The sequence below is a fragment of the Marmota flaviventris genome, chromosome 4 (assembly GCF_047511675.1).
Source record: "Marmota flaviventris isolate mMarFla1 chromosome 4, mMarFla1.hap1, whole genome shotgun sequence".
Lineage (NCBI taxonomy): Eukaryota > Metazoa > Chordata > Mammalia > Rodentia > Sciuridae > Marmota > Marmota flaviventris.
In genome coordinates, this window is record NC_092501.1 from 166,921,646 (window position 1) to 166,937,072 (window position 15,427).

General features: G+C 57.9%; 1 protein-coding gene across 2 annotated transcripts in view; it reads left to right on the forward strand.

Moving 5' to 3' along the window:
* Tmco3 (transmembrane and coiled-coil domains 3) overlaps positions 1–13,804 on the forward strand; it is a 36,873-nt gene extending 23,069 nt beyond the window's left edge. Inside the window, exons 8-13 of one of the 2 annotated variants that reach the window (XM_071611670.1) lie at positions 1,576–1,696; positions 5,523–5,718; positions 8,792–8,942; positions 11,826–11,905; positions 12,779–12,928; positions 13,599–13,804. In XM_071611670.1, coding sequence (XP_071467771.1) covers positions 1,576–1,696; positions 5,523–5,718; positions 8,792–8,942; positions 11,826–11,905; positions 12,779–12,928; positions 13,599–13,712 — 812 coding nt within the window. In that variant the 3' untranslated portion in view covers positions 13,713–13,804. The remainder of the gene's footprint in view (positions 1–1,575; positions 1,697–5,522; positions 5,719–8,791; positions 8,943–11,825; positions 11,906–12,778; positions 12,929–13,598) is intronic. The other variant, XM_071611671.1, reaches the window with a different exon arrangement.
* Positions 13,805–15,427: the final 1,623 nt, after the last annotated feature.

Sequence of the window (15,427 nt, forward strand, 5' to 3'; positions counted from 1 at the left end):
GGAGCCCAGCCTTGGGCACTGGGCCCTTATGAAGCCTGGGCCATGCTCAGCACGTCCCGGAAGCCCGCGCAGGTGTCTGGGTGCAGTGGCTCTTAGGGAGGTGGCCTGTGGCCATGGCATTGCTGGTGCCCAGGAGTGGACAGTGCCTGCTACTCATCACGCAGTGCTAGGTGTCTCTTCCTGTCCAGTGTTTCACAGTGAAGGCACCCACTGCAGGTGGGCCACGAGCAGTGTGCAGTGGCCTCGTCACCTGTGTCAGGACCAGGGCAAGCCCACCTGTGGGCATCCTGCCAGGGGAGGGAGGCCTGGAGTTCATGTGGCAGGCTCCTGGCCAGACGGGGCCTGCGCAGCCCTCAGGCCGGGGGTGGGGTGCGTGGGCGTCCAGTGTGTCCAGGACACAGACACAGGGCTTCACGGCCCTCAGGCTGGGGAGGGCGCGGGCGTCCTGTATGTCCAGGATGCAGACACAGGTCTGCACGGTCCTCAGGCTGGGGAGGGCGCTGGTGTCCTATGTGCCCAGGACACAGACACAGGGCTTCATGGCCCTCAGGCTGGGGAGGACACTGGTGTCCTATGTGTCCAGGACACAGACACAGGGCTTCATGGCCCTCAGGCTGGGGAGGACACTGGTGTCCTATGTGTCCAGGACACAGACACAGGGCTTCATGGCCCTCAGGCTGGGGAGGGCGCGGGCATCCAGTGTGTCCAGGACACAGACACAGGTCTGCGTGGCCCTCAGGCTGGGGAGAGCGCGGGCGTCCTGTGTGTCCAGGACACAGACATGGGGTCACCTGCCATCATTATCTTTGCCGAGGCTTCTTTTTGTGGTGATGTTTGTGTGTATTTATGTAAATAACAAGTAAGTTATAGAAAGGAAATATCTGGTGATTGTCCATACAGAAAGTTTTTATAGTATCGTGTTGCTTGCAGGAGGCTGAGTCAGGAGGATTGCTCTAGCCCGGGAGTTTGAGGCCAGCCTGGGCAACACAGCAAAACCATGTCTCAAAAAAAAAGACAAGAAAGAAAGAAAAAGGAAAGAGAAGAAAAGAAAAGAAAAAAAAAAAACGCGACACCACATCTCTTGGAAATCAAGTACTGAAGTGTCTTAAATATTAAAATCTCATTTTTGGAGTCCGTGCCTCGCTCTGGGACCCAGGCTGGCCTGGAGCTCCGGGCGCCAGTGCTCTCCAGCCGCAGCCCAGAGTAGCTGGGAGTGCAGGTCTGCCCTGGTGAGCTTGGCTTCCAGGAGCCCCCTGTTCTTGATTATCAAAGCTGTCCCAAAGCTGGCCCTGGTGGTGCACACCTGTAATCCCAGCTGCTAAGGAGGCGGAGGCAGGCGGATCGAAAGTTCAGGACAGCCTGCACAACTCAGGCCCCAAGCGACTTAGCAAGACCCTGTCACAAAATAAAAACTCAAAAGGGCTGGGGATAGGGCTCGGGTAAAGGGCCTTGAGTTCAAGCCTTGGTATCAACCAACAGACAAACTGGTTTAAAGTGCTGTGCAAGTGTGCTGAGGCTGCGTGCCGATGGGGCCGCGTGCCGTCGCGGCCAGTGTTGGAGTGCCGTTTTCTCCAGCAGGTGACGTTGACTACAGCACCCTGCTGCTGGGCATGCTGGTGATGCAGGACGTGCAGCTGGGGCTGTTCATCGCTGTCATGCCGGCGCTCATACAGGCGGGAGCAGCCCCGTCCTCCAGGTAAATGTCCCTCAGGTAAATGTCTGTGCACACTTTGCTTTTCTGGCTCCAACGTTTGTTTTTACGATGGCTTCCACGTGCCTTTCCCACAGTAGCGTTTGAGCTGTCATTCAGACTGGCCCACGCAGGCTGCAGTGACTCCATCGCTCCTTGGCTGTGGGACGTGAGCAGTATTTCCTCACTGTCCTCCGCTGGGTCCCTGGCTCATGGTGGCAGTGTGGGGTCCCTACCTCAGGGTCGTGGGGGCACACGGTGAGCAACACGCGTGTGCACACGTGACGTGTGGCCTCGGTTGTCACCATCATCCCCAGTGGAACCCTGCTCACCACCTGGGGTGAGCTAGGCCAGGAGGCGTCAGGTTGTGCTGTGCCTGGATTCCCAGCAGGAGCACCAGCAGAGAAAGTCCAGCTGGAGGGAGCGAGGGCATGGCCCGGGGTGGACACACACTGCCTGGCCTTGGCCAGTGTGCTGCCATTCATGTGTCTGAGCAGCTGTGCCTCGTTGGGCCTGGTAACAGCGGGGCGTCCCTCTGCGGGGAGCCAGTTTGAGCTGTGGGACCTGCTGCAGGCTGGCCCCCCGCCTCTCTGCCTCTGTGCTCTGACTGCTGCCTGGGACCTGGCCTCCGCGTTCCCGGCCTCCGGGCAGCCAGCCGTTTGCCCGCTGGGTGGCGCTGGCGTGGGCTGTAGAAGCCCTTTCTCAAGGTGGACAGGTTTCCCAAGAGCGTCGTGAATGGCGTAGGGCTCTGTCAGAGGCCTCTCCTTGGCCCCACTGGTGTGGTGGTGTGACTTCCTTGTTGAGTGACATGGTGGGCTCTTCTGCTTTTCAAGAGTTGAACCGTCTTGGAAGGAACCCACTTGGTCATGACGTGTCTGAGCTTTTTCTTTGTGTGAACACTTGGTTGGTGTCCTGAGGCCTTGGGGATCTGAGTCAGAGACTGGGGAGTTCCTGTTATGCACCCTCTGTGGTTTCAGCATGGAGAGTCATCTTAGGTTCATAAAATGATTTGGGAAATGTCCCTTCCTCTTGTGTTTTCTGGAAAACGTTGTACAGAACCAGTGTTCATTCGTCTGCCCACGCCCGGCCTCTGCTGGGAGCCCTGCATCTTTGGACTTCTCCAGAGACAGTCTGCCCAGCCGCTGCAGGGTGCCCCCTGCTGTCACTGAGGGGCACTGCAGCCCTGAGGAATGTGCGGGTCTCCTGGGTCACCTTCACAGGTCAGCTTGGAGTCCTCCCTGCTTCGGGCCTTCAGCCACAGCCTGTTTGACGTGTTACTTCCTTTCTGTTGGCTTTGGGTTTATTTGGCTCTGCAGATAGTTAGGCTCCCTCTCAGCACTGTGGGGCTGCATCGTACTTGTGTTGATGTGTCATATTCTTATTTTCATTCAATAAGTGAATTTTTAAGATTTCCTTCGGGTTTCCCCCTTGGTTCATGGATGTTCAGAGTGTTTGATTTCCTGTTGTGTGTGACTGACTTCTGGTTTGATCCATTGTGATTCCACTAGTAGAATAGGAAAACCTAGGGTAATATTTTGGTCTACCATATAAACTTTTCTTTAGGAAAATCTCTCTTCCAGTTTTAATAACCACGGAAATTTTACAGTAAAATAAATCAGAGAAATAAAATTAGTTATAATGATAGAGACTTTGCTTATGAAGTTTTATTCAGAATTAATCTTGATCTTTCCTAAAGGAAAGGATAATCTCTCTCCCTGCCCAAACATTTCACAGACAAAGAACAGAACTCAGAATAGAAGAACTTCCCCTGGGCTGGGGTTGTGGCTCAGTGGTAGAGCGCTCACCTTGCACACATGAGGTGCTGGGTTTGATCCTCAGCACCACCTAAAGATGAAGATATTGTGTCCACCTAAAACTCAAAAATCAATATTAAAAAAGATGATCTTAAAAAAAAAAAGAATTTCCCATAACATGGGGGAAAGTCGTTAATACTCTCATGGAAGAAAGGGGGTTGTGTATCTAGTCATAAAGATCTCCTGTGCGCTGACAGGAGAGTGGGGACGAGGTATGAGGACCCGATGGCAGGAGTTGTGACAGTGCCCTGGAAGCCGACAGCACTTCCTTCCTGCAGCCTGCAGCCAGAGCATTAGGTGGCCCTCCTGCTCACAGCTCCTGGGGAGGCCGTCTGGGCCTTGGGGAGACCCTGTCTCAACATTAATAGAACAGGCTGGGACATAGCTCAGCGGCGGAGTGCCCCAGTTCCATCCCAGCATCGCAGAATAAAGAGGGTGGGTGATGCCATTTGGCAGTAGCTCCCAGTGTTGGGGTGGGACTGGGGTGCGCCTGCATGAGGGAGCACCCGCCCGGCCCCAGCAGAGGGAGGCACTTCCCAGAGCACTGTGCATCGGGGGAAGGGAAGGAGCGATGCTCCCGCTCCCCTTGGTGTGCAGCTCACGGTCCTCACAGCTCTGAGCAGAGTGTCCTGGGAGAGGCTGGGGCCACGCAGGCTGGCTCTGCACTGGGCCTCCTGCTCACGGTGGCTCGTGGCGATCAGGAGGCGGCCTGAGCTGAGTCCCGTGGATGGACATTGCAGAGCTGTGGCTGGTGCTCCACCCGGGCACTGCAGCTGGCTCTGCGTCTTCCCAGTGCCACCCCTTTCTCATCGGTCAGACAGATGGTGGGTCGGGGCTACACCCACTTCCTGGGGCGGGGGCGAAAGGAGAGAGATGCTGCTCAGGGAGGGAGGTGCCCGTGTCTGGAGGGAGGGTGAATGGATGTCCCGGGGTCAGCCACCCCCGGCAAGTGTCCTGCAGAGGACTGAGGTGGGGTGGCAATGTTGTGAGAGCGGCACCCTCCTGAGACCTACACCAGCCAGCCTGTGACGGAGGCCTGAGAACTAAGCTGGCCAGCCGGGGAGGAGGGCTTGGGTGGCATCCATTGAGGGGCCTGGCGCATAGGCTGCGCCTGGGGGCCCTGTGTGGCTGGCAGGCCGAGGGGAGGCAGGCTGGTGAAGAGGGTGGCTTCCTGTGCGGGGAGCTGGTTCTTGTACAGAGCCATGGGTCGGGACAGGGTCTTGGAGCATTGAGAGCATTGCCCAGGGCGGGTCCCAGCCAGGCTGGTGGTGGGGAAGATTGGTCAGGACTGGGGCAGTGGAGCAGCCCTTGGGCAGCCGTGGAGGGGCAGCTGCAGAGGGCTCCCTGGGCTCACAGAGTGGTCTCTGTTGTCTTTCCTGCTTCGAGCCCAGCTCTTTTCTGGCCTCCCAGGTCACTGTGCAACAGTCTGAGCCTGGCGTCCAGTGCTGGTGCCAGCTGGACTGCAGGGACAGGCCCTTTCTTGTGATGGGACGGTCTCCTCTCTGAGCAGGCCTGGAGGAGGCTTGTCCTGACTAGCAACAGTGAGGTCTGAACCCTGCCACTGTCCCCTGGTGGCTTTCTGTGGAAGCTCTGGGCTAAGTGTCAGTGACCACAGGCCCCCACTGTCTCTGAAGCACTTGGTAAGGACTCCCTGTCCTGCACCAGGGTGTTAGGTGTCAGCTTCAGGAGTATGACTGGGCACTGGGACGTGCTGCTGGAGGTCACCAGTGCTCTCCTGGGGGTCACGGGCCGCCTGCTGAGAGCCCGGGCGCTGACTGCTGGGAGGAGGGTCGTCATCCCTCCGGGGTCCTCACACCTGGGAGACTCGAGTGTCCCAGTGCTGACTGCAAACTGCCCACGTCTGACTTGGATCTGACGCACATTCGTACAGGTTGCAGGTTCATTTTAGTCCTTGGTTGTGTGTGTGACTTGGTCATTTATTCTGTGACGTGCCACAGGAGGAGAGATGGCAGACATCCCCTGGGCGTGGGTGCAGTAACGTGCTCTTTCCCTTCCAGCGTGGTCGTGGGAGTGCTGCGCACGCTGCTCCTGGCTGGCCAGACCCTCTTCTCCCTGGCTGCGGTCTGTCTGCTGTGTCTCCTCCTAAAGACGTACCTCATAGGACCCTTCTGCCGGAAGCTGCACATGGAGAGCAAAGGGAACAAGGAGGTTCTCGTCCTGGGCGTGTCTGCCTTCATCTTCCTAATGCTGACGGTAACTCTTACCCCAGCCGTGTCCTTGGGGCCCGCGGACTCTCACTAGAAGCCTGTGGTTGGCCGTTTCATTTGAGTTGTGATTGAAATGTCTAAAACGCACGTCTTTATTTCATGTGGTTCACGGTGCTGGGCCTGAACCTGCTTGTTCCATGCTCACTCCTGGCAGGTGTGGTCAGTGCATGCTGCATTGGCCACCTCTGAGCTTGCGAAAAGCCTTGTGCACGTCTGGCCAGGCCGCTGTCCTGAGCCCTGCCAGCACCCGAGCAGCTGGGCAGCTAATAGCCTTGTGGCATGATGAGGCAGGCCAGTCTCATCTCCTGGCCCAAGTGGGGAGGGTCTCCAGGCCACTTTCAGCCCAGGCTTCTCCTCACTATGAGGGAGTTGTGGGAGGGTTCCCTTGGGCTCCCTGGGTCTACTGGGGACAGCAAGGCAGCACTTGCACTGTCAAGGTCACCCAGTTGCTGCCTCAGGGTTCATCTTGCTGAAGAGAAGACCAGTCACTTAGAAATGGTGCAGGAGTGTCCACGACAGGTTCACTTGAAGTAGCCAAAAACTGTCCTGATGTCTTTTAGGGTGAATGACAGGCCGCTCCCAGGAGCCCCTGTCTGGCCCACCAGCTGCTGCTATGTGTAGCCTGGGGCTTGCCGGAGAGCTGGGCTGCATACTGCCCCAGAGTGTTTAAGTAGCAGGCGGGCAGCGACGGTTTGGACATGAGGGAGGGTCAGGGCAGCCAGGAGTGGCGGAGGGCGCCCGGGGTCTGCGCTGCAGGCTCAGGTGCTGCTGCGGCACTGCCCTTGTCCTCAGAGCCTCCCGTGAGCACAGCATGCTTCAGGGTCACAGGTGAGAGCCAGCTTCACCTGCTCATGCGCACTGTGTGCTGTCATTCGGGGAGGGGACCGAGCGCATGTGTGCTGGCAGCTGCTCGCGGTGCCGCTCTGTGCTGGAGGCTTCGTGGCACACGCCATGGGGCCTCTGCCTAGCACGCGTGTGGCTGTGACTGGCTGCTTTCCACTGCCTTGTGCATCCAGGGCTCTGTCCTCTCAACCTGTCGCTAGGCTGTCTGCTCTGGGCTCCTCCATGCTGCCTCCCGGTGCCCACATCCAGGTTACACGGTTCTCGTCCTGCCTTGCCCTTGGCTGGCTTTCTTCCTTCATTGGCCATCTGGACAGCACCTGCTGGGCTCCTGCCGCCAGGTGCTCAGTGTTGAGGTGCAGCCCAGGGGTCCTGGGGGAGCTTCCCACGGGCTGCACTAGGTGAGTGCACGGCCACTCTGCTGCGGGGCGGGGTTTGTGCCACTGGGGCTGCGGTGAGTCCAGCTGCGTGCTGTTCAGCAGGGTTCTCTTCTGTATGAGCACAGATTGGAGGTGGAGCTGCTGGTCGGTCCCAGAGCACAACTGACGCCATCACTGCAGGTTTCCCAGAGTGACTGCTACCAGTGTCCCCCAGTGGGAGCTGCCCATCCCGCGTCCCTACCCACGTGGCATTGTTTCTCTGGTTTTGTCCTCTGCTGACACCTGCATCTCCGTTGTCCTCAGGACTGCTGATGTTGCACACCCACTGGGCACCAATGAGCCGAGTAGACACCTGCTGGGGTGCCAGGGAGCCATGCGGGCACCCACTGGGGCACTGGAGAGCCATTGGGCACCTGCTGGGGCACTGGGGAGCCGTGCAGGCACCCGCTGGGGGCACCGGGGAGCCGTGCAGACACTCACTGGGGTGCTGGAGAGCCATTTTGGCACCCGCTGGGGCACCAGGGAGCCGTTTAGACAGTTGCTGGGGTGCTGGCGTGTCTGGGCACCTGCTGGGGTACTGGAGAGCATCTGGACACCTGCTGGGGTGCCCTGGAGCTGGGAGCCAGGGAGCTGTCTGGGCACCTGCTCAGGCACGGCAGAGCTGTGTGGGCACCTGTTGAAGTCTTTGGGTTGTTTCTCTCTGCAGTTGTGATTTTCCTCCACATCTGTGGGGACGTGCGTGTGGCCCAGTGTGGCTGTCTCTGCTCTGTGTGCTGGCCTCATCTGTGGTGTGGAGGTGTCTGTGCCTCATGCCTGCCCTGGCCACTCTGCAGCCGTGCCCTACCTGTGCACACTCGTGTTGGTGGGTTTGCTGATAGATGAGCTGCACGCCAGCGTTAGTTGTCGAGTGTTTTCTTTAGCAGGTCATGAGAGGCTCTGTGTTGTCCTCCAGCTCCATGGCCCTCTGCGAGCTCAGTGCTGGGTGTGCGCTGCTCAGGGACTTGATGCGCCTGCCCGGGACGACGCGTGTCGACCCGTGACCGTCATCATGGATTGTGGCTGTGGGCGTCCTGCTGTGTGGTGGGCACGTGTTTGAGAGCGTGAGCCTGTGTGTGTGGGGGAGCACTCGTGTGCTGTGTGTGTGTGTGCGCCTCGTGGCTGTGTGTGCTGTGCGTGCCTGTGTGGTGAGCACGTTTCTGCTCCCACCATGCCTGGATCTGCCTCCTGTGCTCATCTCTGGTGGCTGTGGGCCGGAGGATTCTGTGTGGTCATCCCACGGGGCAGTGTGGTGTCTAGCCCTGACACGTCTGATTGGTGCTGTGCCAGGCCATCGGGCTGTGGGGAGGTGTGTGCCTGCAGCTTGGCCGTCTGCTGGGCCTGCTCCCGTGCGGGAGTCCCGCCGCGCCTCTCGCCAAGGCTGTCCCAGCTTCCCGTCTCGTAGCCAGGTGCACCCTGCTCTGGCGGCCTGCTGCTGCATCCTTCCGAGCTCTGTGGGCACTCCTCTTCAGGGCCCTGGTGAGTGGTGTCTGTCTTCTGTGGCTGGAGGTTGGTGACAGGAATCCATCTGCTAGTGTCACAGTCCGGCTGTTCACTGTTTCAGGTAAAGGAAATGCAATCACAAATGCTAAAAACAAATGTTGAAAATGCTTTTGTCCAGAAGTCCCACGGCGTCTGCGCGAAGCTTCCCTACCTGTGTTAGTTAGGCGCCGGGAAGCCCGTGTCTGAGCTGCCGTGCGGGGCAGTGCCATCCTCACCGTGCACCTGGTGGTGTGTCTGCATGTGAACGTCCCAACAGTTGGTGCTGTGTTCCCGTCAGACGTTGTCTCCTCTGTCACCTAGGTCACAGAGCTGCTGGACGTGTCCATGGAGCTGGGCTGCTTCCTGGCCGGAGCTCTGGTCTCTTCCCAAGGCCACATGGTCACTGAGGAGGTCATGGCCTACCTTGAGCCCATCCGCGACTTCCTGGCCATCGTCTTCTTCGCCTCGATAGGTAACGTGCCCGCTGTTGATCGTGACTGTTGTTAAGCACTTGCGGGTACTTCCACGAGCGTTGGTGTGTGAGCAGTCTCTCCAGAGCCTGACGGAAGTTGGACGTAGAAAGGGGGAGGCGACAGGCTGGCTGGGGCTCAGGTGGAGTGCTTGTCTAGCACGCGTCAGGCCCTGGGTTCGATCCTCAGCACCACATAGAAACAAATACCATGAACGTATTGTGTCCAACTACAACTAAGACCAAAAAGAAAGGGGGAGACAGGCAGAAAGATGTGCCCATGCACGTCTGCTTGTCTGCAGGTACTGTGGTGGTTACAGGTCTGGGAGGGCCATCTCCTGCTGTCCCCACGCAGCCTGCAGGGGTGAGCTTTGTGCTCACCGCCCCAGCACCCTGAAAATCCCAGGAACTCTATGGGCCTTCCCCTAGGTGAGTTGTTAAGACTAAACCCATCATGTCCAGGGGGTTGCTCTGGGACCTCCAGTGGCTGGTTTGGAGAAGTGGCTCAACTGACAGGGCTGCCTGGGCTGCTGAAGCCCTGCCATGTCCCTGGCCTCTCTCCCTTTGGTGATTATTGTCCACGACACTTGTGCAGTCTCTGTGGGTCCGTAGGTCCCGCTACCCCAGGGAGATGTGGAAACTGACCTGGAGCTGTACGTGGACATGTGAGGGGCCAGGCATAGCCACTTCCGTCCCAGGGAGAAGCAGAGGAGGCCAACCTTTCACCAGGGGGGAGGGAGGTCTTTGGCCAGTGGGGTTGGGGAGCCGGCGCTCTTCGGTTCCCGGGAAACGGGCCCAGAGCAGGGAGGCCATGGAGAGGCCCGACGGTGGCTCTGTGGTCCTTTTCCCTTGGCCCTCCCGCCTGTGCTTCTGCACTCAGGGCCCACCTGTGACACCCGCTCGGCAGGTGCAGTGGACTCTGCCATTCCCCCTCCGCGGGGCAGGCTCTGAGGAGATGGACCAGGCTGCGAAGGCACTGGGAAGAGGGCCCGTGGGTGTGGAGCTCCGGCTCTGGAGCCTGGGTCCGTCCCTGGACAGGGCGAGCCGCGCCCTGCCTGGCCTCCCCCGCGTTGTGAGGGACTCAGGGTGCGTCTGTGCTTGTGGTGGTCAGCTTGGGCTGTCCTGACAGAGCCCCTGGACTGGGCTGCTCCAGCCACAGAGGTCTCGTTCTTTCTCTAAGTGTCTCTCTGTCTTTTTAACTGTTAACTAAGCTTTATTTGACAGACAGTTTACTATGAGGGCGTATGTGCTCCCCTGCCTCTCTTCCTCTTCCAAGGCCACAGCCCAGTGAGTGACCCCCCTCGGTCACCTGGTTACGTCCTCAGGCCTCACCTCCAGACACCCCGGGTAGGGCCCCAGCTGGAGTGTGAGACTCCGTTCAGTCTGGGGCCTGGGGCGGTGCAGACCGCGTGGCCCACGAGGCGGAAAGCCCTGGCCACCCGAACTCTGTGGAGCGGGCTGCCGGCCTGCTGCTCCACTGCACGGCCACTTCCTGCCAACGATTCGGCGCTCGTTCTTAGGAGATTTTCAGCAATAACTTCATCCCCTGCCTGACCCACCTCCCTGGGGCATAAGAGGGTTCCGGAGCAGGCCCTGCAGGTTTTGGTGGGACGGAGAGGTGTCTCGTGGTTGCTTGTCACTTCCTGGGGGGACCCGGCTTGAGCACCCAGGCCCTTGCCCACCTGGATGTCTGTGGCCTTGGTGCTGGCGCAGCGACCCTGAGGGTGGTATTCATCCACCCCACAAGCCCACGTGGAAGACGCCGGGCCTGAGAGGCTGAGCGGTGTAGTTAGGAAGTGGAGGGTCAGGCTGGGCAGAGTCATGGGTCCCCTGTGGCACACATGGTGTTTGGTGTTTGTCATGAGAGTCAGTGACACCAGATGGGAAGTTGTGGCCTGGCTTGCTTGCCTTCCTGCCAGTCGAGCGAGAGTGATGTGACACCCAGTGGCAGGGTCCCAATTTCTCATGATCCCCAGTGCTGCCATGCTGATGTCGTGAGCCGAATGCAGGGCAGGGTGCCAACCAGGAGGTGTTGCCTCCTGGACAGCGTCCACAACAGCTGGGCCTGCCTGGGACAGGGTCTGGCAGGGAAGCCTGCGGCAGCCAGGCAGAAGCCAGGGTGTTCACCAAGCCAGAGGCAGGAGCCCAGGCATCCTGGGGGTGGAGAGGCTCTGGGCAGAGCTGGGGCACTGGGGGAAAGCAGACCACAGCGCCCATCCCGGTCCTACAGAGCGGGAGCAGCCAGTGCACACAGGGCCCCGGGGACAGGCTTGGGACAGGGCCTGGGTGTGCAGTCAGCAGAGTGCAGCCCAGGGGTGGGGGAGACATCTCTGGGTTTCAGGAGGGAGGAGACCTTCACGATGCACTTCCAAGGAGACCCAGGTGGGTTGTGGGTCTTGACTCCCGAGGTCTTGGGTACAGTGCTCCCCTTGGGGGATGGTGAGGCTGCCCGCAGGTGGAGCTGGAGTTCACGCCCTGCTGCCGCCTGTCCCCTGGCCGTCCCTGGGCAGTGCACAGCAGCAGCCTGCGCAGGAGTGTGGAGCAGGGAGGTGTCAGGAAGACCTCCCTGTGGCCTCAGGGGATGAGCAGGGGCAGCCCGACTGGGGCTGGCGGTACACACAGGACTGTGGCCCCCCTGGGTCCGGCTGCCCACTTGCAGAGGCAGGGCCACACACCCAGGTCTGGGAAGGCCCGTGCAGGGACCCCACCCCCCGTGTGGCAGGAAGTGGAGTGGTCACCCTATTCCCTCTCTCTGGGAGAGGGAGAGGGCTCGGTCCAGTGTGGTCAGGGGACTTAGGTTGTAGCTCTGTCCTGCTGGAGCAAGGGGAGAGTCAAGGGCTGGCTGGGCCCAGGCATCCCTGGGCTCACCTGGGCTGTCTCCCGCAGGGCTGCATGTGTTCCCCACCTTCGTGGTGTACGAGCTCACGGTGCTGGTGTTCCTCACCCTGTCGGTGGTGGTCATGAAGGTACTGACACCTCTTGCTGTACTTCACTCCCTGGGAGGCCCGCTGGGACAGACGCAGGGTGACCTGGAGCCTGCCTCCAAATGGAGGGGTTCACACGGGGGAGTTGCTGGAGGGTGAGGTGGGGAGCACCCATCCGAGTTCCTGTGAGGCTCTGCTGACGTGGTCTCGCTGGGGATGGGTCTGCAGGACCCCAGGCCCCTTCTGACAGAGGCAGACGCACTCAGAAGCGAATGCCGGGAGTTGACCAGGCTTCCCGCATCTGTTCTCTGGGTCACTTGTTGATATTTCATAACGTCCTGTGCAAGTTGGGTGCAGAATCAGATGGTGGCAGAGCAGCCTCACTGGGCTGCTGGGCTGCTCACTGAGAGAGGTGCCCCCTCTCTTAATCAAAGCCTCTCCATCTTCGACGCTACTCAACCTTAAATGCTGTTGATTTGGTTTGGGGAAAGGTGTGCTTTCTGCTAGTAAACCTGAGCCTCCTCTTTCACCTTCATGGGCTGCCTAGCCTTGCGGCAGCTTGTGTCATTGCTGTGTTCTGGGGACCACAGAGCCTCTAGTACACCCTGCTTGGCCACTCGAGGCTGTGGCAGCCTTTGATGCTTCCCATCTAGTTCTGTGTTTTAATTTTTTATTTTTTGTTACTGGGGATTGAACCCAGAGGCACTTACCCACTGAACCCCATCCCCAGCCCTTTTTGGTTTTTAGAGACAGGGCCTCACTAAGTTGCTTAGGGCCTCACCATGGCTGAGGCTGGCTTTGAGACTGCAGTCCTCCTGCCTTAGCCTCCCCAGTCTCTGGGATTAGAGACATGCCACCATGCCGGCTGAATGTGAGATGTCACTGGGCTTAGTAACACGAGCTGTGCTCTTGCAGTTTGTGTTGGCAGCACTGGTCTTGTCTCTCATCCTGCCAAAGAGCAGCCAGTACATGAAGTGGATCATCTCTGCAGGGCTGGCCCAGGTCAGCGAGTTCTCCTTTGTCCTGGGGAGCCGGGCGCGGAGAGCAGGCATCATCTCCCGGGAGGTGAGTGGTTACTGTCCCTCAGGCGTCAGCCTGGGGAGCAGGTTCAGCACTTCAGCCCACAAGTCCCTGGTGTAGAGGGCGCCAGCAGCTCTTTCACCACGCTCCTGTCTGTGCTGGGGGATCTCCGGGGTCACTCCTCCCCAGCACGTGTGGCGTCTCAGGTGAATTGCCAGGTCGCACTTCCTGAACTGCTGCCTTTGACCGTTGCTGATCTGTCTGGGAATGGGCAGCAGGATCCTGCCCTTGAGGCTGAGCTGCTGGATGCTCAGGAATAGCACACAAGAGGCCTAAGCCTTGTACTTGACCCACTGAAGGCTGCCGTGAGGTCAGAATCAAGCGTCTGATGTCCCCTGAGTGTGAGGAGCACAGGAGTCTTCCTTCAGAGTGTACTAGAAAAACGGAACTGCCCCAGGGACATTGGGCAAGTTGGTGTGACTCACGTGGCCCGTGGGGCTCACCCTCACGTAAGCAGAGGCTCAGTGCCTGGAGTCTTTCTTCCCGTGTCCAATGTCCTCACCTGTGGCTCTACTTGAGGTGCCCTGAGAAGATAGAGAGCGCTTGGTTTGCAGAGGTCCCTGTAGTGCTGGGTGTGACTCTGCCCAGCCTCGCACCCATGTGGGGATCCCCTTAAAGCTCACTGTGACATGTGCTGTGCTCACCTGTGTTGCAGGTGTACCTCCTTATACTAAGTGTGACCACACTCAGCCTTCTGCTGGCCCCTGTGCTGTGGAGAGCTGCAATTACAAAATGTGTGCCAAGATCGGAGAGGCGGTCCAGTCTCTGACCATGCTGGGTGTTGAGCAACTCTGGGACGACCTCTGGAGGGAGTGTGCGCTGGTGTCAGCCGGAGTGCCGTCAGCAAGGAGCAGTGTCCTCCTGTCTGCCTGTTGGCTCAGGCTCCTGTTGTTGCGGAAGTTCCTGGCATGACTGTCTTGCACTTGTGCACAGTAGGACCGAGGCACTGGCTCATAGGTGGCTCCACTGTTTTGCCTCTATGTGCCTTTTTTTCTGAAGTTATTATTAATTTCTATTGTTGATTCATCAGTTAATTATTTTTTGTAAAGAAAAAAAAATTAGGAAAATTTTTATTGTGCAACTTTAGAATTACAATCTGTTAGTCAACTACTTGTTATTAAACCTGTCTGTGCTGAAATCTTAATTCTGGCAGTGAGTCTGGAAGCTTACTTTTACCCTTTTTGTTTCCTAGGTGAGATGAATATTTTATAGATGTCTGTATGCCTCTTAGCTATTTATTTGTTTGTTTGTTTGTTTATAGTGCTGGGGATTGAACCCAGGGCCTTGTGCATGCAGGGCAAGCACTCTACCAACTGAGCTATATCCCCCAACCCTGCTGTTTTATTTTATAAATAAAAATATTTGGGGGGGGTGGGGGTACCAAGTGTTGAACTCAGGGGCACTTAACCACTGAGCCATATCTCCAACACTTTTTATTTTTTATTTTGAGGCAGGGTCTAGCTAAGTTGCTTGGGGTCTAGCTAAGTGGCTGAGGCTGGCTTTGAACTTGTGATTCTCTTGCCTCAGTTTCCCAAGTCGCTGGGATTACAGGTGTGCACCACCACGGCTGCCCTTTTAGCTATTTTAAATGAAAACACTTCCATGTCAATCACTATTAGGTATATCACTCTTAAAATATCTGATTTTGAACCATAAGAATGTTCATCCTTCAATAAAGGTCAGTTATGATCAGGGTATAATTAGTTGAAATTTATTGAGAATCTGTTTTGATTTTTGTGTTGAGCTAATCTTTGCATAAAACCTCAGCTAATTTCTAAAATGGTTTGTACATTGCCTTGCTGTTCTCCGAGGATGGAGCGAGTGCAATACTGTTTGAAAAGCTGAGATTCTGACTTCTGGTATGTTGTCAGGTGCCCACTGATGGAGGCCTGACACAGGAACCCCACAGGGCCCTGTTTTAGTCCATTTCAAGGTGCATAACAAGACCTTCCTAAGGCTGGGTGCGGGAGTTCATTTCTGTGTGTGCAGCTGGGAGGTCCAGGTCCAGGTGGGGATACTGTCTCTGCACTCCCAGGACGGTGCCTGAAGGCTGTGTCTTGGGGGAGCAGCTGGGAGATCCGCTCCCATGAGCCCTTCCTGTACCACAGTCCCCTGGCAGGGCGGGGTGCACCTCTGCATCTGAGCAGGGTCTCTCTTCTTTCGGCTGCACAGGTATTTGGTAGAAAGATGGATCGTGTGTGCCCTTCACGAGGAAAGCCGTTGTGGAAGCAGTTTTCCTCTGCACATTGGCTCTAGGAGCTGAACGGTTCCGCCAGCGGCCTTGAAGGAGACGGTGGCCCCATGTGCTGTGTTGAGGATGTCCGTCAAACCGTGGGGAAGTAAGCTGAAGCAGGACACGTCTGGTCTGAAGCGACCCGTGGAAAGCTGATAGAGAGGTGTCTGTGGAAAACGGCTCTGGTCTCCCTCACTGCCGCCTGATGCCACCCTGCTGGCTTCCCCCCCAGTGTCTGGCGTCCTGCCGAG